Here is a 23275-nt window from a genome sequence, read left to right on the forward strand (position 1 = left end):
ATCTGCTCTGCCATTTCCAGCGCCATGCTTTATCAACACTCACAGTACGGATGGGAATCATTCAACCTTCTTGTCCATGCTGACCCAAAGACATCCAGAAGCCCTTTCTTATCCCATCTTCCTGCACACAGCCCATAGCCCTGCATCTTAAAGCACTTAAGGCACAAATCCAGGTACTTTTTAAAAGAGTTTAGGGTCTCTACCTGCACTACCAATTCAGACAGTGAATTCCATAGACCCAACAGCCTCTGTTTAAAAAAAAGGCTTGCTTCATGTCTTCTCTAATCCTTCTGCCACTTGGCTTGAATCTGTGAACCCTGGCTTTTGAATTCTCTGCCAAAGGAAACAAGTTCATCCTGTCCACTTGATCTCTATCCCTCACAATTTTGTATGCCTCATTCCTGGTATCTCTCCATTTGAAGGAAATCAACCCCAGCCTCTTCAGTCCCTCCTCATAGCTATAGTTCTCCAGTCTTGGCAACATTCTAGTAAATCTTGTCTACATTTCTGCAGAGCAATTACATCCTTCCTGCAATGTGGTGACCAGAACTGCACACAATACTCCAATTGTGACCTCACCATACAATTTCATCATTATACCCCTATTTCTGTGTTCCATACCTCTGTCAATGAAAGAGAGCATGCCATATGTCATCTTTACAACCTTATCTACCTGTGCTGCTACCTTTACACACCTGTATGCCAACATCTCTCACTTCATCTACCCTTCTCAGTATATTCTCATTTATTGTATATCCCCGTTCACTGTTTGACCTGCCAAATGCATTACCTCACACTTATTAAATTTAAACTTCATCGCCCTCTTTCTTGTCCACTCCACAAGCCTATCTGTACCATTTTGGAGCTTACAGCTATCCACTACACAGCCAATTTTTGTGTTGTCTACAGATTTCCCAATTTAGCCCTTTACGTTCAAATTCAAAGCGTAAATGTATAAAACAAACAGTAGACATCCCAATGCCAAGCTCTGTGGAACACCACTCAAAATAGCATTCCATTCACAAGAGCAGCTAACAACTTTTATTGTTTGTTTCTTCTTACTAAGCCAAGTTTGGATCCAATTCAATATGTTACCCTGTATCCCATGGGCTTTTGCCTTTTTTGACCGGTCTGTCATGTAGGACCTTGTCAAATGCCTTACTAAAATCCATGTATAAAACATCCACTGCATTACCATCATTGATCTTGCCGCTTACTCAAAGAATTCAATCAAATCTGTAAAGGATAACCTTCTCATAACAAAAGCATGCTGAATATCCTTGATTAGTCCATGCCTTTCTACATTATCATATCTCTCAGGATTGATTCCAACAATTTGCACACAATAAAAGTAAACCCAACTGGCCTCTAGTTCTTTGGCATTTCCTTTGTACTGTTTTTCATGAAAGCAACCACATTTACATTCATCCAGTCCTCCAGCATCTCATCGGTGTCTAATGAAGGTTGGAAAAAAATCCTGAGCATCTGCTATTTCCATCCTGACTTGCTTCAATATCCAAGGAACAATACATCCAGCCTTGATAACTTATCCACTTTCAAAGATTTCAGCTCCTGTAACACTTTTCTCTCATTATGGTTATTTTGTCCAATATTTCACACTGCTTCTGTTGAATTACTATATCCACATCATCCCTTTTTTTTGTGAAAATTCATCTAAAATACTTCCCATATTCTCTGCATCTTCACGCAAGTTCCCTTCTACATTTCTAATAGGTCCCAATTTTTCCTTAGCTATTCTTTTGCTCTATATAGAATAGATTAGAAGAGAAATTTAAGAGTTCAAGGCAGTTTGTCAATGATTGGATGTCATAAATTTGTATAAGGCATTAAACTCTGAAAGGTTTAATGCTGAGGAATGTGTTAGACACTATCCAATATGATGATGTCAGATGGACTTAGGTGGAAGAGCATTTCTGAATTTCGAAGGAAATACACCTATCCTTTAGGTCTTTCTCTGTCCAAGTAACAATGTCTATTGCACGAATGTAACTTGAATGAATGATTTTATTATCACATATCTTGAAGGTGCAGTGAAAAGTGTTTTGTTGCCATAATTTGGCACCATTTGGAGCTACAAATAGAATGAAAAGAAATTATTTAAATAATAAGTTTTCACCTTCTGTTCAAATTGGGTCTCAAGCACACCTTCAGTGCTTCTGCAAAGCCTCTGGAAGGTGTTCCGCTCCTCAAGGAGTTGCATTCTGGGAACAACAATGATGGCAACAGAGACCCTGTCTCTGCCCTAGTCCGACACCGCTGAGTGTCCAGGCCGCAAACCTACTGCTGCTGCCAAGGGCCCAGGGTCCGATCTTGAAGATGAAGGAAAAAGAAAAGGAAGAAAACCATACAGAAGAAAGGATGCTGCTGGCCTGGAGTGGATGGACTCCAATGAAGCCACCATCTTGAAAAACTTGGTGATAAAACTTCCTTGAAATCTTGAAAAAACTTTGTAACTGATTGCTAACATGCAATTAACTACATTTTGTTTAAGATAAAAACCTCCTCATTAGATAACCATGTGGATTTCCTCTACTATGCAAGACAGGTCAGATCCTTTAGTGCAAAAGCAGAAGTTGCTGGAAAAGCTGTTGGTATGGAAGCATCTGTGAGGAGAAAGTAGAGTTAACATTTTGGGACCAGATACCCTCCTTCAAAACAGAGGAAGATTTCAGGTGCCTACCTAAAGTAAGGATATTGGCAGTAAATCTATCTAATGTACTTCTCATCAAGGTGACTATTATCATACAATCCTCATACAACATCAATGATCTACAAGGTTCTGTTTATAAACCGTTCATTTTACTCCTGACCCTCTGAAGCAGAATGTTATGTTTTTCTACATTAAAGATACTGTATAAATGCAAGTGTTCATATACGATGTTTGCAAGAATACGACTATGTAAGGACTATAATTTTTCTTAATCACTTACTTTGTGGGTTAGAAGCCAATTGAAATCAGCCAGGACAAAAGTGAGGACAAGTGTGACTTTGTGACTACATTCTGTCCCTTGCTAACTTCTTGAATTATAGAATGGTGCTGCTTAAGAAAAATAGTGGTGATGGAAAAATATGTGGAAGTGGATTTTTAGAAATAATTGTATTTAATATAGCAAACTGACACTGACAGTGTAATTTAAGTTTTGGCCAAATTAGCAATGAGAAAACATGGTGCAGCTGTTCAAATTGAGAACTCACTATTCCCATTGATTTGTGATTTAAAGGTGCTAATGTGGGCAATGGATAAAACTAAACGCTTCTGATGGAACCTTAGTAATAAACATGAATTATTGTGTCCCATTAGTACCTAATGATCTGAATTTTAGCCCAATTAAGGTAACCACAATATAACCCTGTCATAACGCTACAATCCTTACAAATCTTACAAGGAAAGACTGATCTGCCTTGGATTCCTTCATACTCAAGTCTTGAGACCTTTGAACTTCCCTCTCATCCCCACTTTACACCTCAGCCTTCCTGTGACAATGTTCTTATGCTGGTAAACTCAAAAATCACACTGCCTAAGGAAGGTGCAGGGGCTCTGAAAGCTTGTAGTTTCAAATCAACCTGTTGGACTCTAACCCAGTGTCGTGTAATTTTTGACTGTGTCCACCTGAGTCCAACACTAGCACTTCCACATCCTATGCTGGTAGGCAGTTTATATATCACACAATTTTCACCCTCCCTTACCAATCAGCTACCAAATAGCTGACTGATGGAACAGAATGTTTACCAACACCTTCACCCCGACCTCAAATTCACCTGGACCGTCTCAGACTCCTCCCTCTCCTTCCTAGACCTTTCTATTTCTATCTTGGGTAACCGAATCAACACGGACATCTACTATAAACCAACTGACTCCCACAGCTACCTAGACTACACCTCCTTCCACCCTGCCCCCTGTAAAAACGCCATCCCATATTCTCAATTCCTTAGTCTCCGCCGCATCTGCTCCCAGGAGGACCAGTTCCAATACCGTACAGCCCAGATGGCCTCCTTCTTCAAGGACCACAGATTCCCCCAGACGTGATCGACGATGCCCTTCAACACATCTCCTCCACTTTCTGCTCCTCCGCCCTTGAGCCCTGCCCCTCCAACCGCCACCAGGACAGAACCCCACTGGTTCTCACCTACCACCCCACCAACCTCCATATACAGCGTATCAGCCACCGTCATTTCCACCACCTCCAAACGGACCCCACCACCAGGGATATATTTCCCTCCCCTCCCCTATCAGCGTTCCGAAAGGACAACTCCCTCCGTGACTCCCTCGTCAGGTCCACACCCCCCACCAACCCAACCTCCACTCCCGGCACCTTCCCCTGCAACCGCAAGAAATGCAAAACTTGCGCCCAAACCTCCTCCCTTACTTCTCTCCTAGGCCCCAAGGGATCCTTCCATATCCGTCACAAATTCACCTGCACCTCCACACACATCATCTATTGCATCCACTGCACCCGATGTGGCCTCCTCTATATTGGGGAGACAGGCCGTCTACTTGCGGAACGTTTCAGAGAACACCTCTGGGACACCCGGACCAACCAACCCAACCACCCCGTGGCTCAACACTTTAACTGCCCCTCCCACTCCACCAAGGACATGCAGGTCCTTCGACTCCTCCATCGCCAGACCATTACAACACGACGGTTGGAGGAAGAGCGCCTCATCTTCCGCCTAGGAATCCTCCAACCACAAGGGATGAACTCAGATTTCTCCAGTTTCCTCATTTCCCCTCCCCCCACCTTGTCTCAGTCAAATCCCTCGAACTCAGCACCGCCTTCCTAACCTGCAATCGTCTTCCTGACCTCTCCACCCCCATCCCACTCCGGCCTATCACCCTCACCTTGACCTCCTTCCACCTATCACATCTCCATCACCCCTCCCCCAAGTCCCTCCTCCCTACCTTTTATCTTAGCCTGCTGGACACACTTTCCTCATTCCTGATGAAGGGCTTATGCCCGAAAAGTCGAATCTCTTGTTCCTTGGATGCTGCCTGACCTGCTGCGCTTTTCCAGCAACACATTTTCAGCTCTGATCTCCAGCATCTGCAGACCTCACTTTCTCCTGATGGAACAGAATCTCTACAGTGCGGAAGCAGGTCATTCAGCCATTGGAATCCACACCGATCACAAGGAGCATCCCACCCTGATCCACCTCCACTAACCTGATCCCAGCAAGCCAGCATTTCCCATGGCTGATCCACCTAACCTAAACATCCTGGGACACTGGGTAATTTAGTATGACCAGTCCACCTAACCTGCACATTTTTGGATTGTGGGAGGAAACCAAAGAACATGCAAACTCCAGATAGTCCCCCAAAGCTGGAATTGAGCCCAGGTGCCTGGCGCTGTGAGGCAGCAGTGCTAACCATTGAGCCAACGTGCTGTATAAGGTCAAATGAGACCCGGCAATTAACATCTGTTATTTGTCTGACTCTCACAAGTGTTTGGGATTGCCGTCCACTCCATTTGGAGTTGAAACGTGATCTAGAAAATATTCTGCTAATGGATGATTAAATGCTCAGATCAAGGAAGCACGTGTAGCATTTCTGAGCAGTTTTATATGTTTGTGTATTTTACTCTGCTTTCCCCTGGTCAATGATATGGAGATTATATTTCAGGAATAGCAGTTTGGGGACCATGAGTTCAAAAACAGTTTGAGAATCTGATATTGTGTATTTTTATTTTAAAATATTTAAAATAAAAAGCCGACAATAGTGCAGATAACCATAATGTTGTGGGAAGGTAAAAGTCCACATGGTTCACTCATGTTCTTTAAGAAAGGGAGTTTGCCGTCCCTACTTAGTACGGCCTTTGTGTGACTCCTGCTTCACACCAACATAGTTGTAATGTCCAAACAACACATTCAGTAAAATCAAACTGCTAGAAGATGAAGACACCCCCTCATCATGCAAAACGTTTGAAGCAGGCTGACATGGCAGGAAGCAAGACTGCCTGGCCCACTTCATCATGATAGAGGCGCCATGTCAGTCTCTTGGTGGCTGCCAAACCTCCCCTTATTAAGGGCATCTCATCTGGCTCCTTCGTCATGGCTAGGAAAATGTCACCGTTCTCTGACCAGATGGAGAGACCTCACCATCTGGGCATGACAGAGCCCCAGCCTAGAGATGTGCAAAAGATTAGGAATTTATTAGTAGTGTCTGTATTTCCAATCCAAATGATAATATTTTCAGAAAATCATTTGAAATCGTTCAATTGCTACTGAAAATGGTGTGCCATTTATAGACATGTAATGTTACTTTATTTGAAATGTTGTCTATATAGGGTTTGGTTTGCAGGATCATTTCATGCCAAAAATGCATTTTTGAAACTATTTTTAATGAGAGTTATTTTGAATTAGATGATTGATAGTTTAGTCTTGTCCTTATTGTTACCAAAATTACTCTGCATTCCCACTAATTGAGGTAGAATTATTGGGTCATTCCAACTAACATTCATATGGGCACTTTAACTTACCAACTCATAAGATGGCAATATAGAACAGAATAATCAGATTGTGATTTAGAGTGAAATTCTGTTTAAGTTGATGGATGGAGAAGTTGGAGATATTTCCGGTTTGCTAACAAGTTATCCCTTGTAACTCAGTGTAAAACAGTTTTGATTCTGATAAGTCAGAGAATGTTTCTTCAAGCACCATGTTTTTTGAGTGATGGGTGCTGCAGACATGAAGAAAGTGCCTGCTGCTACATGTGTATTTTCTGTATTACTAGAGTGCATTCTGATTGTATGCCTTTCCCAAATAATTAAAATTTAATCCAATTTACTTGGACTTTATTTCAAAATTGAGACAGTGTGAAGCTGTATAGAGATTGTAGTGTAGGGTGAAACACTGTTTGTTGATCATTTGGACTGTGATTAACACAAAGTTGAATCTTGACTACAGTAGAATATTTTGCAAGTAGTTATTTGAATGATACGTTGATTTTTGGAGAAGTCCTGTTGGAGTCAGTGCTCAGTATTGACCGTCTCTGGTAAGTGACAGGAAACCATCAATAACATGAGCTACCACAAATTGTAGATAATGTGATTGACTGCTACCTCTGAATCGGAACGAAATCAGGAACAAATGAGGAGCATATAAGGACGTCAACAGTAACAGCACGAAAATTACCAATTATACATTGGCATTCATGCTTTTTCTTTCTTTATGAATAAATGGCATAGGGCTTTTTACTAGCTCCAGTGCAAATCAAAGGCAAAAATTGTTGACTGTAAATCATTTGACAATGGTAGGATAGTCTTTCATCTACATTTAGGAAAATACTGTTTTTCCAGTAGTGGTTGGTAGATTGTTCCCTGTAAATAATGGTTTATAATATTAGAAGTGATAATTAATGCATTGAATAGGTTTCATATAATTATGGTTGCTTGTGACAGTCTTTCGTATATTATGTCACAGATTCATTTCCCTCCTGCTAGTCTGCCTGAGGTAGTCAATCCCCACTCCCCTCCCAAGAAAACACTAGACTTTTCCATATTATTTTCTTTTGCTTGAAGAAATGCAATGTTCTTCCATGACTGTATTAATTTTCCCTCTCTTCCTCTAACCCTGTCAAATTACCTTTTGCTATCACGAAGAACTTCATTAGTCACGTGGCTTCTCCAGCCACATTAGTCATCTGGCCATTTCAGCTACCACCACTCAGAAGCCATTAACCTGTCAGACTAACAACTTGCATAGCATAAAAGGTTTGAAAAAAAAATCTCAAGCCTGCCACTAACTGTTGGAATAAGTCAATTCTGAGCCCGGTAGTTGGTCACTTTCTGTTGAATTAAATGTAGCATCTGACAAAAGTGACATAAAAAACCTCCAACAGTACTAAATTTAATTCATACTTTAAATAGCTTTCCATGGTACCTGGTTACCATTTAGGATATATTCCATCTTACATATTCTCCACTGTAGAGAAACTCCCTGTTGCCCATTTCAAAAAAAAGGACTCTTGCCCTGGTATCTGATAGATCCAGTAGGTTTGTGATCATGGTGAACCTGTTAGAATTTCTTGGAGAAAGAAATCTCCTATCCCTCCTCAAGGTAACTCCAACCTCACTGTTGACGTTTATCTGTTTTTAAAATGTTCCAAGCGTTCAGTTGCTTGAAGTTCCATCTCTTCCACCTTCTACAAGGCAACTAAGGTTCAATAGTAATTTCTTCTTTGCAATACCCACATCCCAAGGTGTTATTTTAAAAATATGTTATATTAAACAGTTTCTCCATTTCTAAAGCTTAGAGTATTTGAGTACAAATGATTTTTCCACTGTTTTCTGCAAAGTCACCATTATAGAAATCCAATTATTTTCATGACCAATATCATACCTTGTGAAAGCTTCAATATGTTTTGATTAAAGTTGTATTTGTTTTTGACAGGCTATTCTGAATGAGAATGAAGAACTACCCAAGATATTTCTAGACTTTCTTAACATTCGTCATCTCCCTGCTTTACCAAAGGTTGAAAGTTGCAGGTAAGTTAACTGTTTGTTTTGAAATTAGCCTCTATCATCTACTCATTTATATATTGTTGTGGTTCTGTTCACCGAGCTGGGAATTTGTGTTGCAGATGTTTCGTCCCCTGTCTAGGTGACATCCTCAGTGCTTGGGAGCCTCCTGTGAAGCGCTTCTGTGATCTTTCCTCCAACATTTATAGTGATTTGTATCTGCCTCTTCCGGTTGTCAGTTCCAGCTGTCCGCTGCAATGGCCAGTATATTGGGTCCAGGTCGATGTGCTTATTGATTGAATCTGTGGATGAGTGCCATGCCTCTAGGAATTCCCTGGCTGTTCTCTGTTTGGCTTGTCCTACAATAGTAGTGTTGTCCCAGTCGAACTCATGTGGCTTGTCATCTGAGTGTGTGGCTGCTAAGGAAAGCTGGTCATGTCGTTTCGTGGCTAGTTGGTGTTCATGGATGCGGATTGTTAGCTGTCTTCCTGTTTGTCCTATGTTTGTCCAAACAGAGAACAGCCAGGGAATTCCTAGAGGCATGGCACTCATCCGCAGATTCAATCAATAGGCACATCAACCTGGACCCAATATACCAGTCACTGCAGCGGCAGCTGGAACTGACAACCAGAAGCGGCAGATTCAAACCACTACAAATGCTGGAGAAAAGATCACAGAAGCGCTTCATAGGAGGCTCCCAAGCACTGAGGATGTCACCTAGACAGGGGACAAAATGTCTGCAACACAAATTCCCAGCTCGGCGAACAGAACCACAACAATGAGCACCCAAGCTACAAATCTTCTCCCAAACTTTGATCAGTTGTATACTCTTGAGCGGTATGAGGTTTCCAGCTCTATAACCAACCAAGAGCAGTTTATTATACAACAAACAAAATGGTTGAAACTACTCCACATGTTTCAAGAGAACAAGACTAAAAACAAGCAAATTTAAACAAGTCATGTTTTTGTTTTCCTGTGTTAATTTGCCTTCCAAATCAGACACTATACTTGACCACAACTGCTATTGGTCCACAAGTAGAATCTGGTGAACTAGAAATGATGGTAGTGTAGAAGTAGTTCATTTACTCTGCTCTTTTCTAACATGGTCTAAAAGTAACCTCCCACCCTACACTTTCCCCAAAGGCTGGTGTCTTGTTTTGTTTGAAATAGTTACTCGATTTTCCCTTTAAAAGACAGAGTATTCTTTGATGCGACCACACAATCTGTGACTTCGACATTTTCAGACTTGACTATTAAGATGCTGGCCTCCTATCTTCAAAGCTCTGTAAACTTCAGATCATCCTAAATTGCCTTTATTCTATCCTCTAGGAGAAAGTGAGGACTGCAGATGCTGGAGATCGGAGCTGAAAATGTATTGCTGGAAAAGCGCAACAGGTCAGGCAGCATCCAAGGAGCAGGACAATCGACATTTCGGGCATGAGCCCTTCTTCAGGAATCCTGAAGAAGGGCTCATGCCCGAAACATCGATTCTCGTGCTCCTTGGATGCTGCCTGACCTGCTGCGCTTTTCCAGCAACACATTTTCAGCTTTATTCTATCCTCTACAATATCTCATTCACCCATCACTTTCGTTTCTTTTAAAATTGATCCATTTAATTTCATTTCCGAAACCTCTTTAATTATAAATTTCCAGTGCCTAGAAAAGTTATTTTGCAAAGTGACCCATTTTAGCACATGAAAGTTAACATGTCTCTAGATGCCAGATTAATAATAATATTGTGTACAGTACATGAAGAGGAACTGATATAGTGGTAATGTCACTCGCATAGTCCAGCAATCCAGACTAATGCTGTGAGGACACAGGAGAAAATTCCACCATGGCTAATGGTAGAAATTAAATGAATAAAATTACTAATGTTCTTGAGCCTTTGTGTAACTCCAGGCATACAGCAATGTAGTTGACTCTTAACTGATCTCTGAAATGGCCTGGTAAGCCATGCATCTCAATGCCAATTAGGAATGGGCTGCAAATGCTGGCCTTGTCAACGTCATATAAATGCACCAAGAAAGAGTAAAGGATAATTCAAAACCCTTGTGAACTTTAATAAGAGACTTCCTAACGATCAAATGATTTTATGTACACCTTTAATTTTCACTGAAACTCTATATTCCTGGTGACAGAATACTCAGCGAAATCCCTCTCTGCTCCCCATGTGTTCCAAACATACTGCAATCAGCCCTTTCCTTTCAGAGGCACAGGAACCTTCCCCACACCACACAACATACACTAATTATTCCCTCTCTGCCTGACTGACCCCTCCACCACACACACACACTGCAATCAACCTTTCTCCCACTCACAAACAGGAAATCCACCCGTCACTTGCCTCCTTAACCAGTGTAATCAGCCCCTGTTCTCCACACAGACTAATCAATTCCTCTCACTTCCCACCCGTTGCAAACACTAATCATCCCCTTTCCAAATCTTCCATACCACCCCAACACATACACAGATACTCACTCACTGTAATCAGTCCCTTCTCCCAAACCTCCACACACTTTGGCCAGTGGAACAATGCAGCAGCTCAGGCAATGTGAACCTCAGCCTGAGCGAGTGTGTAGCTAATTCACCATCTCCATTCTTCTGATGTGCCTACCTGCCATTGCCAATGAAGCATTTCACATTTTCTTTTGACATATTCATTTGACAAACTCATAATTAAAATTGCTGTCCCTGTTGACAGCAGTTCCCTGGTGCAGTTTCCTTGGCAAGGCCTCATTTGCAGTCAACTTGCCAATAAACAAGTGCTGTTTACCCATGCAGTACAAATTGTTGCTTCCTTCAAAAATTTGGAATTCTTGTAAGTGTCCTGATGAATGCAGCTCTAAAAGCTTTGCCAGCATATCACTTTTCTCAGTAATATTCATGCAAATTTTACTTGGCAAACTCCACTTGAACAAACTTACACTGTAGGAAAGCCATGTACTTGAAGTTGTCCAGTTACAGACTGTATCATGTAATAATTAGAAAGTTTACGACCCCATCAACCTCTCCTAACTCTGCACCCTCAGTTACTACCCACCCAAGAATTGACACCTCCTCAGACTCCAGTTAGTTTTTGCAGATTAATTCCTATCTCAGCTAAGGAATAATGAGTTCCCTACATCAAACATTTACTGTTTTTCTTCTCCAACACCATTTACAGAGGAAGCAGGCCATCAGTGCTTAGGTTGGATCCATTGGAAGGCTTCAGTGAGAGAAGGATGGAAAAGGCAAGAGAAGACCATAACTCATAACAAATTGATTCGTTGTATTGTTGGCAACTGGTGGGAATCTCGTTACTGACTTGGAAAGAGAAGCTAAACATCGAGCATGAGCAGGATGGGCTTCGCCTGAGCCTCAATGCAGGGTTTGCTCTAGAAGGCGGTTCTTTCTGAGATTAACATCTGGATCTACTGAAGATTGTGGCTTCAGTACGTTCCATTGTTCAGCTGTGATAAAGTTTGGCTCATCCAGTACTGTATCTCACATCAGGGGCAGGGGAGGAATTGAAAGAGATGTTTGTTTGAAACAGCTGAGTGTCACTTGTGTACATGAGGAAGCTAATGCCATGTCTCAGTGACATCACCAAGAGGTAGCAGATGGATGAGAAATAGCAAAAGGCAAGAATAAAAAATGGGGGAAATCTGGGAGATAATTGTCCTGGGCTTGGAAGAGAATCCGGTTTAGGTTCTTCTCTAGTTAAGCTGAATATGTAGAAGTGGCACTCGAGGAGAGCATGTCTAATTTGCTGGACATGGAAGGGTAGGGTGTTATTATCAACTATTGGAAAGTAATTTTGTGTCTAATTCTTTAACTGTTGGATTACAAAACTGACTGATTCTAGATAGTTTCTAAACCTAATTCATTGATTGAATTTTATTATTTATGAATGAGATGGACATAGTTCTTGGGGCTAAACTGTCCAAAGGGTATGGGACAAAAGAGGGAGCAGAGTACTGAGTATAGTAATCAGCCATGATCATATTAATGGAGCAGGCTCAAGGGTCCAAATGGCCTTCCTGATGAAGGGCTTGTGCCCGAAACGTCAAATTTCCTGTTCCTTGGATGCTGCCTGACCTGCTGTGCTTTAACCAGCAACACATTTTCAGCTCCAAATGGTCTACTCCTGTTCCTATTTTCTATGATTTTCGACTATGTGACTTGTAATATTGTGGCTGTTAAGTTTTCTTTATTTACAAATACATGGGATCAATCCATAGATAGTGCAGTAAGTTGATAAAGCTGATGCCTTTGTTTTCGTTTTGTTCCTTTTCCTGTCATTGGTATGGGATGGTGATGAACATTCTTGTACTCCTTGTTTTATATTTTCAGTTGGTTGTGCTGAGAAGTCCTTTGTAACAAGATGGTGCTAGTTAATAAAGTTCATGTTGACCATTTAGGGATTGGGCCATGCTCAGTCCTGCAGGTCAAGTGCATACAGTCAGCTAATCACATGGGGCTCAAGCAGTTGGTTGTCTCTGACAATCCTTGGAGTGTTGTGAGACGTTCTATAGAGGAAGTGGTCCTCCTGGGAGCAGATGCAGCGGAGGAAGTGGGATTAAGGGAGCAGTTTAATTTGACTAACTAGGGAAAATGAGAGGTATCTATACAAATGCTCTTAAACTTATAGCTTTTCACTCCTGACCATCGAGATAAGACCTGAGAAGGAAAGGGAGGGGGGTTCCAGATATGGCCTGTTACAGGCAATAGAGGCTGGGGTTATCTTTGCATTTCAAGATGATTCTGAAGGAGTGAGCTGTTTGGCAGAGGCCTGTCAACCCAGATAGTGCCTGATGTAGCAAACCAAATCTGGTGACCTGTATAATACAAAATGGTTTACCATTTAAACCATTGGCCTTATTCAGAGAATGTAAGGCCATACATACCAAGGAGAATAATCATGGTGAGGGAGAGGAAAGCTTTTACTGAGAAGGTGAACATCAGTGGTGGAATGAAGGTGTGACTGAGCAACTACAGAAATGTTGTGGCAAATAGGTAACTGCAACAAAGACTAAACAACTTTGAAATTTGAAAGTGTGTTGAAAGTGGTTTGGAGAAGAGTTAATTTTTAAAACAGATTGGTTCCAAAATTTCAGCATTTTGTTATATCCTTGGCTTTGCTCCCTTCATTAATTTGCGATATTTTTGAGGGATAAAAGGATTTTCCATAACAAATATTATAAATTAATTAATCACCAAAGCCAATGATATAACAAGATGCTGAATTATGATATGTAGTACTTTCTGATATGATTTTATTCTGTAAGAACCAGAAAAGAACATAGTAGATGCCATACACGACTTCTAATAGACCCCATACCACAATAATTGGTTAACTATTAAATCTCAGCATAATACACCAAACATGTGTAGTGAGGATGTGTGAAACTCTTGTCAAACTTATAAACAGCCTTTTAATCATGAACACAAGAACAGTGTGTTGAGAGATTCATCCTAAAATTGTCATTTTAAAAACTTCTTGATTCAGAGTTGCAACAAAGATGGAAAGTTTATTTGTTTTACCACCAAGCAGATCAAACTTGTGAAGGTGGCTTTTACTTCTTCCATGAAAGACAGACACTACCATAACAGTTGTCACGGAAGAGTTTTGAATGCTGAACAGGAGGAGTAAGTTGGTTTCTGTTAGTGTTATGACTTTATGGCTCCCACCCAAAAAGTAGAGGGACTGATTAAGACCAAACAAGAAGGGCAAAGAAATTAAAAGATAATCAATAAAGGCAAAAGGAAAGAAAACAAAAATATTCAAGTGAACCAATGAAAATTAAGCAATAATTCATCCTTTCAGTCTCTCATTTTTTGTTTCCTTATGACAAGTGCAATATAAAAGTTAAACTTCCTAACCCATTATGCTTTGCCAAAAATTTAGCAATCTTACAAACTTCAAATTGGAGTTTGCTAGTAAACCCTCTGCTATTTGGTTGGAGGGAGTTGGTTAGTTCAGTTGGTTGGACAGCCATTTTGCGCTGCACAATGGCTGCAGCTGAGGTTATTATGCCATCTTATCATGCCTTTCCTGATGAAGGGCTTATGCCCGGAACATCGATTCTCCTGCTCCTCAGATGATGCCTGACCTGCTGTGCTTTTCCAGAACCACAATCTCAATTCCCACCATCTTCTCAACCTTGCCCTGAGCCCAAGGCATAGTGACCCTCGGGTTAAACTCATCACAGTCATCTCTCGCTAATGAGAACAGTTATCATTCTCGGAGACTATGGTGACTTTACCTTTACCTAGTCAAAAATGACACAACACCACACAGTCCAACACTGACACCTCCGCATCAGCAATTAATTATGGCTGGTCAATGAGAAGGAAGTTTGATTTTGAGGAGATGATATTGCCTTAGATGCTTTCCCTCTTGTCACAGGGTAGTGTTTATGGGACAAATGAAAATCCCCAAAAAAACCTGACAATTTGTTAAACCTCTAGCTAATTTTTTTTTCAGTAACTATATAGGAATTATAATTAATAGGCAAAATATCAAGCATGATGTTAATGTGTTAAAATAATTTTCATTTTTAGTTCCATTGATGACTGTGATTATGAAGAATTCAGGTAAGATCTCATCATTTCTCTTAAATCTACTTAGTTGAGAACAAGATAAGTGAAGTGTTAAGCCACATATTTCATCAATATGCCATCCACCTTCAGCATCATCTTATTGGTATGTAAATCTGTGAAAATCAGTTTACTTGTGAAATCTCAAATACAATCAAGAAAACTGAGAAACTCTGGCTGTGAATATTGAACATTTCCAGATCAATACATGGATCAGGAAAATTGAACTGATTAATCCTAAAGGCACAAGCTATGTAGATATCTTTACCAGTGCTGCCAAATTAATCCACCGTAGGATGTTCAGGGCACCATAACATTTCAAGACATGAGATTTCCAAATATTCAAATTTACCAAAGGGTATAATACGCCATCCGCCATGACCAAGTATTCTTCCCTTCACCTTGCTGTCAATCCTTGGGACTTCCACAAAACTTTAAGGAAACCCATCACAGCTATGTTACTTAAAAGTGGAATACTTCTAGCCATTCCTGAACAACTAACTGAAGAAGAGAGCAATTATTAAGGTAGATCAGCAGATTAGTGACCATTGCTATTCTTATGATCTGTGGATGTGAGTTAATTATCCCTAAGTTATTACTAAAGTCTAGGATCTTAGTGGTTTGATCCTCTTGAATCAGCTCAGAGTAATATTTTCATTAGGCTTTAAATCTTTTTATCAAAAATAGAGGAGAAAGTACTTAGGTTTTGTTTGCTCTGACCTGATAGTATAAAGACATCTATCATTGAATATTTGAATAAAGTAGCCTCATGCTGACATATTATTTTGAGGACAATCTTAATTTTGCCTTCTTCCCCCCTCAACCCTTTGAGTGGGTGGAGTTTAAGGGACTTGTCCAAAAAACTTAAAGCAGATGTGACATGGCTATCAACTACTGTAAAAGAGGAAAATGTCTTCAGTACAATTTGTTTTTGACTGGAAGCTTAAAAAGCTTCTTCTGTATTCTATTTGCCAAGACCTTGAATGTATAAATCAATTAGTTATATTGGAAGCGAGGTGTTTTTTTCTCTGTTATATTTATTTGATAGAGTATGAATCAAGTTTTGTGATCTTTCTAATTGAGATCACACTTCATGTGATCCTTTTTAAACAGTAAATCTTTCTCAATCCTCTTTGGGACATCATAGAACTTGTCATAGTACTTCTTATGTCTCTCAGTGATCTTTTGGAAAATAGCATTTGTATCATGGCAGGATAGGAGCAGTAGAAGGTAATTTAGCCACTCAGACCTGCTCAGTCATTATATCACACTTAATCTGGAATTCAAACTCACTTACCTGATGTTTGTCATACTCCTTGAAACAAACAGTTAGCAAACATCTACTGAACTTCGCCATGAAAGTTTCATTGGCCCAGCATCCTCAACTCTTCTGGGATGGAGAATTCTAGGTTTCCATGAAATGGAACACGTACTTCTTTCTGTGCCAGACTGGCCTTGCTTGAACTTCAAAAATTAGTCTCCTTATTTTGGATTGATCCCCCACAAGGGGAAATGTTTTATCTGTGTCTACTGTAATAAATGCTTTATTACAGTAAACATCACTTAGATCACCTCTTAGCTCTCTAAACTCAAAGGAATGTAAACAGCTTTATGCAAACATTGTCTACTTACCTTCATTAAGACCTGGAATGGTTAGGAAACTTAAAGGAAGTCAAAAAATTCACATGGTTCACAACAGCTCATCTATTTTGTACTTTAACTCATATTGATTTTTTGTAACGTTTTTAAAGCTGAATGAATACTTACCACCTTTCATTAATAGGATATTTTTTCCTCTATTTACTTCTTTACGTCCTCATATCTTAATCGTCCATTGTACCTTAATTATATTCTGAACTCACCTTATTTTGCTTACTATACAATAGTAGTACCTCTTCAAAAACCATTCAAAAGGATGACCCTATCTTTTTTGACAATCATCTTTGAGCCTTTTATTTAAAATAGGAGCTTGTCAATTATGTGGGTGTCTTTTTTTTTGAAAATGTTATATTGAGTCAGTTATTTAAATTTTTGCTCGGTCTCCAAACAGATATATCCAAAAGATATTCATTAGAAAGATACTTAGACACCTGTGATTCAATGAAATCCTTGTTGGGAACTTCAGAAGTTGTTTTTAAGAAGATTTTTATTTTTAACAAAATCTTTGATTGTTGAAGCAATTTTTAAGAAGTCACTGAAAGATATTTTTTTTTTAAAGAAGTGTTGTTTTGGGATATGAACATCATTGGCAAGACCAGTATTTATTACCTAAAATTAATTTACCTTGAAAAGGTGACAGTGAGCCATGTTCTTCAACCACAGCAGTCCACATAGTGTAGTACTTCCACTCTACTGTTAACAGAGTTCAAATTGTTTGTAATATACCTGAACTTCTAAAATATAAAGCAGCAATATAACATTAAATCATACAACTTGCTGTATGGTAAACATGTTATCAAACCTTGCACAGTGAAATAATGTTTTTTATTACATAATTCACAACCTTGGAGTTGAAAGCAAATTGGTACATCTCCTGATTGACTGTGTTGGATGATTTCAGAATACTGACATTCTTGTCCTTGACCTTTCCAGCAAACTATCCCACCAGCCAGTACTGCTTTTCCTGAGGGATCCATTCATCTTACCAACAGCCACCGGTAATCAACCTGTCATCTGTTAACAGCTCTTTAGTGTTTCAGCCCTTACCACTGTAACATTATGTGAAAATTTAACTGAAGGCTAACATAAATCTAGTAGATTAAATGTTTGTAAAGGTGATGTAATGATTGGTGTTTTCTTCCCCTCCCTTCCCTCCCTCTTCTCCTTCCTGAAAAATTTGTTCACACTTATATGCTGGAGCATTATTGACGTGCCAATTCCAGGGTAATGCAGTTGACTGCTGATTTGAGATTGTTATGGTGATTGGAGCTCAGTTTAGGCATGTTTTCTTGTGTTTGAGTCATCTCGTTCACACCATAGAATAAGGTACGGACACCTGCTAGAGTGTGTCCTCAAAGCAGCATATTGTAAACCCAAACAGCTCTGAGGAAATTTTAATCCTTAGTAATCACTGAATTGTGGAAAATGGAAGCTTGATGTTATGCTGTCAGGCACAACTTGTTACTAAAATCTAACTCTCCCACCACCCAACCAATGTATTAATTAATTCTGTGGCCATCTATTAATTAATATTCCCTCTGCAAAATGTAGCAAGAGGACATGGATTCAAATCATTAGAAAAATATATAGGTAATTACCACCCAGGAAGCTCTCAACTTGCAATTTGCTAGGTATATAGAAAGATGAATTGATCTGAGAACAGTTTATCCTGTCTGTTTTGCCTCAACAGATTGTTTCCAACCTAATAGGTCCATGGTAGCTATTTGGAGATCTCTTCGACAAGGGTTAGAGGATATTGGATCAGTTCTTGATTTTATATTCTGAGATAGATAATGTGTTTTATTCAGCAAAGGTATTAAGGGATATGAGCCAAAGGCAGGAATATGGAGTTAGGCCACAAATCAGCCATGATCCCATTGAAGAGGCTTGAGAGGATGAATAGTCTACTCCTATTCCTACATTCTTAACACTGAACTCCTTTATGCTAAACTTCATAAACTCTCATCATGTCCCTTTGCTATTTTTTTCCATGCATGAGTAATTACCATCTGTTCCCTGAGAATTATTTGGCAGATCTTCTGAGGAACACCATTCACCATTGGATGCTGCTGTGCTCCAATGTACCTCCGATTCCACATTTTACATCAGGTCTACCAAATCCAGATTTAGTAGAAATGCAGTGCACAGCATCTCTCAGGAAGCTGCATTGTTATTAAATAGTTATGGGAAGACAAACTACTTAAATGGAAGATATTCCTCCCTTCCCCAATAGTTTAAAATGATGAATTCTCAAAGTGCAGATTTGTAATATCTCCTCTGTCCTCATATTCCTATTATGAAAATATTGCTTTTATAACCACGACACTTATGAAAAGGCCACTTTCTTGACTGCAGGTTTCAAATAAAGATAGTATTTGGGCATATGCAAGAGAACAGCTGTCTAGTCATCAGAGGACCTTGCTCAACAATACAATGTTTACAGTACAGGCTTATCGAACACTAAGTTACTGTTCCTCATAACAGTTTATGAATTTCACAACTCACGGCAATCTGGCATCACATGATTTTGCTTAACGTCCTGGGATATTGCACATGGCAAACAATAGTAACTTAATGTCAACTTCCCATATTCATTCCCTTTGGACCCACTGGTTCAGGCCAACAGGCAGGGCATTCCCAATGACCATTACTTTTAGGGATCCTACTGCTGCTTGGCAGACTTTGGACCTCGTACAAGGTTGGAGTTCACTTGAAATCACATATTCATATGCACTGCTTTACCCATTCAGCGAAAGCTAATTTGCTTGGTTACTTTGGAGCCAAAGGAACTGCCCAGAAGCCAGTGATGATGTCTAGAACTGTCGATATTCTTCATTCTGGGCTTAACCAGATGATAGTGAGGCTAAAAGAGGAGGATATAATGACAGGACTACTCGATCCAGAACTGTGTAATCAATTGTCAATCTATACATTCCATCCAGTTTCAGGGTTGGCCACATGGGTGAGTCCGTTGTGGGAACTGTCCCTTGTACTAACCCTCCTGCCATTGGATTGTTTACTGTTTTCCCAACTGTTACCTTTACTTCTGGTCTAATTGGGTACTGGTGGTGAGCTACTGTCCTTAACTGCAAATTATCATTGCTTCTGTTTCTGCCCTCTGCCAATCCTGACTAAGTCTGATTAAACTGTCCTGAATGCCCAGAATTGGCCAGTCTAAATAACCTTCTTCAATAATGCCACTTTCTCCATCACTGCCACAATAGTTTTTGGAGTTTGCCTTTTGTTTAACTTCTATCTTGCTTGCTCTTTGTAGGATGGTTCTGTAATCGTTGCCCAATGAGAATCCAGATCTAGAATTTTTGATGGTTCTGACTGAGTCCCTAATTTAATATTTTAAGAAAAAAGGTTATTCCAGGTGTGGTTATATACTTTAGAGAATTCCTTATGTCTTGTATTTATTTTAGTATATCCACTGGAGGTTTCCTCACAGGTTTTGGGTGACCCTTATAATCATTCCCTCATTACATTGTTCATTGCCCAGTGATCTGTCCTGGATATTACCTGGTCATTAGCTTCATTTTTGCCAGGACCTCAAGAACATTCAAGAAAAGAGAACTGGACTAGGCCATTTGGTGACTCAAGCTTGTTTCACCATTCAATAGGATCATGGCTGATCCAGCATTCCTCATGTCCACTTCCCTGCCCTTTCCCCATAATACCTGATCCTCTACTGATCAATAGTCAATGACAGCCTTAATTATATAAAATGACTCCCCCACCCCACAGTTCTCTGTAGCAAGAAGTTCAAAAATCTTACAACCCACAGAAGAAATTCCTCACTTGTGTGAGAACACACCGCCGTTTGTCCTTTGAATGCATGTTTCTTTCTTTGGTCCAACTGAAGCAATACAAGGGATTTGGACACAGTTGAAGAAAGGTCTGTTAATTATTGCTTGTGTTTTGCTCAGGTTGAAAGTTGCATGTGTGGGTTGCAGTCATGGTCAGGTTTTGTCCAGGATTGTTTGTGTCGGTACCTATCTCCACCTTGTCTCTATGGGAGCCAATTCAGCATTATAAAAAGTTGCATCTCAGAGCCATCGACCCCAAAGGCCCACTTTGGCACGAAGCTTCCAAAATCCTTCTGTCCCTATTTGTGGGCCACATCTCCGAAGTTCCCCAAGTCTACTTCACCCAAATCCTGAGGGAACAGTGGCCTTGTGGGTACCTCAGTCACCTTTACATGCTCACATGCTATTTCTTGTAAAGGTTAAATTCTGTCCTCTCAGTTTCTCTGTCTCTATCACATCGACTTTGACTATTGGGTGCCGGAGGGGGAGCCTCAGAAATGTCTACCCTTTTCCTCAACAACGCATTCCCCACCACCATGGTCGACAGGGACCTTAGCCACATTCTTCCACACTTCTGCCCTCCCACACTACTTACAGCGTATGCCTGGTCCTCAATTGCCACCCCACCAGCCTCTGCATTCAAAGGTTTGTAAGCCATAATTTCCATTACCTCCGGGATGCCACCACTCAACATACATTCACTTTCTCTCCCTTGTCAACATTCCACAGGGATCGTTCCCTCTGGGACATACTGATGTACTGCACCTGTATTCCCAACACCTCTCCACACCCCCACAGCACCACCTTGTGCAGTTTTAGAAGGTGTACCACCTGCCCATTTACCTCCTCCCAATCCAAGGCCCCAAACATATCTTCCAAGTGAAGCAGCGACTTAGCTGTACTTCACTCAATCTAGTCTACTCTTTTTGCCGTTCACAATGTGGTCTCCTCAACACTGGGGACATGAAACACAGACTGGGTGACCGCTTTGCAGAACACTTACATTCTGTCTGCAAGAATGACCCCGAGTTTCCAGTTGCCTGCAACTTCAACACACCACTGTCTTGGGTCTGCTGCAGAGTTCCAGCAAGCCTGATGAACAGCATCTTGTTTTTCTCTTGGGGACCCTGTAGCTTCTAGGATTCAAGAATCCAAGAACTTTAGAACCTGATTCCACCCTTCCATGTTTTTTAACCAGCCCCATGCCATTTTCTTATCCGTACTGTATATCTCTAGGACTCTATAACACTATAATATAATATAATATACTATAATATAATATAATATGAAACTGGTTGTTTTTGGTTTGTCTCATTCTCTCCTACTCTCAGCTCTCATCATCACTTATTCAGTTTTTTTTCTGTCCTAGCCTGCCATCCATAATCTCTTTGTTTACCTATCCCTTTCGTATCTCTCTCTGGGTTTCATTTCCACCTATCTTCTCCCCTCCTCCCCCAAACACCCCCAGCTTTAACATAAATACCGCCTTTTCCTACCTTCTATGAGTTGTAATGAAGAGTCACTGGTCTCAATGGTAAGTCTGCTTTCTATCCACAGATCATGCCTGACTTGCTGAATCACACGCAAAGTTTTGATTTTGTTACATTAACTACTTGAGCCTGACTGACTCAGAGACTTCTTTACTGATTTAGTAGTGTTGCCAATATTGTTTGATTTGTTGATTAATTAAGTTGTCTTGAGAAAACATCCCATAGTCTCGCCAGAACATTGAAATAGAGACTCTACTATCAAAGCAAAAGCTATAGTTATGTTAACTATAGTCCTGATCTTTCTTTCTCTTATGATCTCTTAGATGACTCCCCAAATGTAGTTATTGAAGGTGTTCTACATGGAATATACTATCCATATCTTCAACTGAGGTAGAGCAACATCTACTGCAAGAAAGGCATTTCAAGATATGCAACCACAAGATTAACCAGTAATCATCATTAAAAGATGCACTGTTTAATATGCAGTCATCAGTTTGGATTGACTTATCCTTGGCAAGTTGTACATTTAATGCTTAAATCATGAAATATTTTTAAACTTTTACTAAAGTTATTGCATAAACTTGTGTATATATAATATATAGACATTTAAAAAAGGACTGCCATGTGAATGTTTATCACTGAATGCGTAACAGATTTCATTGTGAACCTTGAGTTACATGTGGTAACCGTGTTATTTGAATTTTATGATCAAAAGCATTACTTCATCATTAAATGGAGAACTTTTCTATTTTATTCCTTAGGATACTACCTGTTGAGAAAATCCTAATCAGTGCACCAATGTTGTAAATAAACATTTTAAGGCAGAAATTTTACATTTAATCATGTCAAAATGAATTAATATTTATCTGTAAATCAGTGATCCTTGAGTATGTAATTTTGTTAACATTTCATTGAGGTAATGTATATCTATTATTTCATAAATTTATGTAATAAATTTGAACAGTACAGCACACAATTAATGAATGGTCTATCATTTTGACTTTTGTCCCCTACCCAGTGTATACTCTAAATTTTTCTTTGCTCATATTTTCAAATGCTGTTTATCTTATCTTCACCAGCAGACTTCTATGCCATTGCAATTAAGTTGCAATGCTGAAAATTGAATTTCTGTAGCTTTTACATATTTTCCTATTGACTAACCAAACGGCACCCTCAGCCAAGGTAGAGCATCCCACTGTCGAACGAACATATTCAATAGCCTGACTCAACTGGATAAAGCATGAGATTATTTTAAAATAAG

At 39.9% G+C, this 23275-nt stretch overlaps 1 protein-coding gene across 1 annotated transcript in view; it reads left to right on the forward strand.

The window, feature by feature from the left end:
* Positions 1 to 22897, forward strand: part of LOC132827943 (sorting nexin-24-like) — a 172640-nt gene extending 149743 nt beyond the window's left edge. The window contains exons 4-7 of the mRNA XM_060844792.1: positions 8407 to 8501; positions 15021 to 15053; positions 17649 to 17713; positions 22338 to 22897. Coding sequence (XP_060700775.1) covers positions 8407 to 8501; positions 15021 to 15053; positions 17649 to 17713; positions 22338 to 22408 — 264 coding nt within the window. The 3' untranslated portion in view covers positions 22409 to 22897. The remainder of the gene's footprint in view (positions 1 to 8406; positions 8502 to 15020; positions 15054 to 17648; positions 17714 to 22337) is intronic.
* Positions 22898 to 23275: the final 378 nt, after the last annotated feature.

Source organism: Hemiscyllium ocellatum, chromosome 2, assembly GCF_020745735.1.
Source record: "Hemiscyllium ocellatum isolate sHemOce1 chromosome 2, sHemOce1.pat.X.cur, whole genome shotgun sequence".
Lineage (NCBI taxonomy): Eukaryota > Metazoa > Chordata > Chondrichthyes > Orectolobiformes > Hemiscylliidae > Hemiscyllium > Hemiscyllium ocellatum.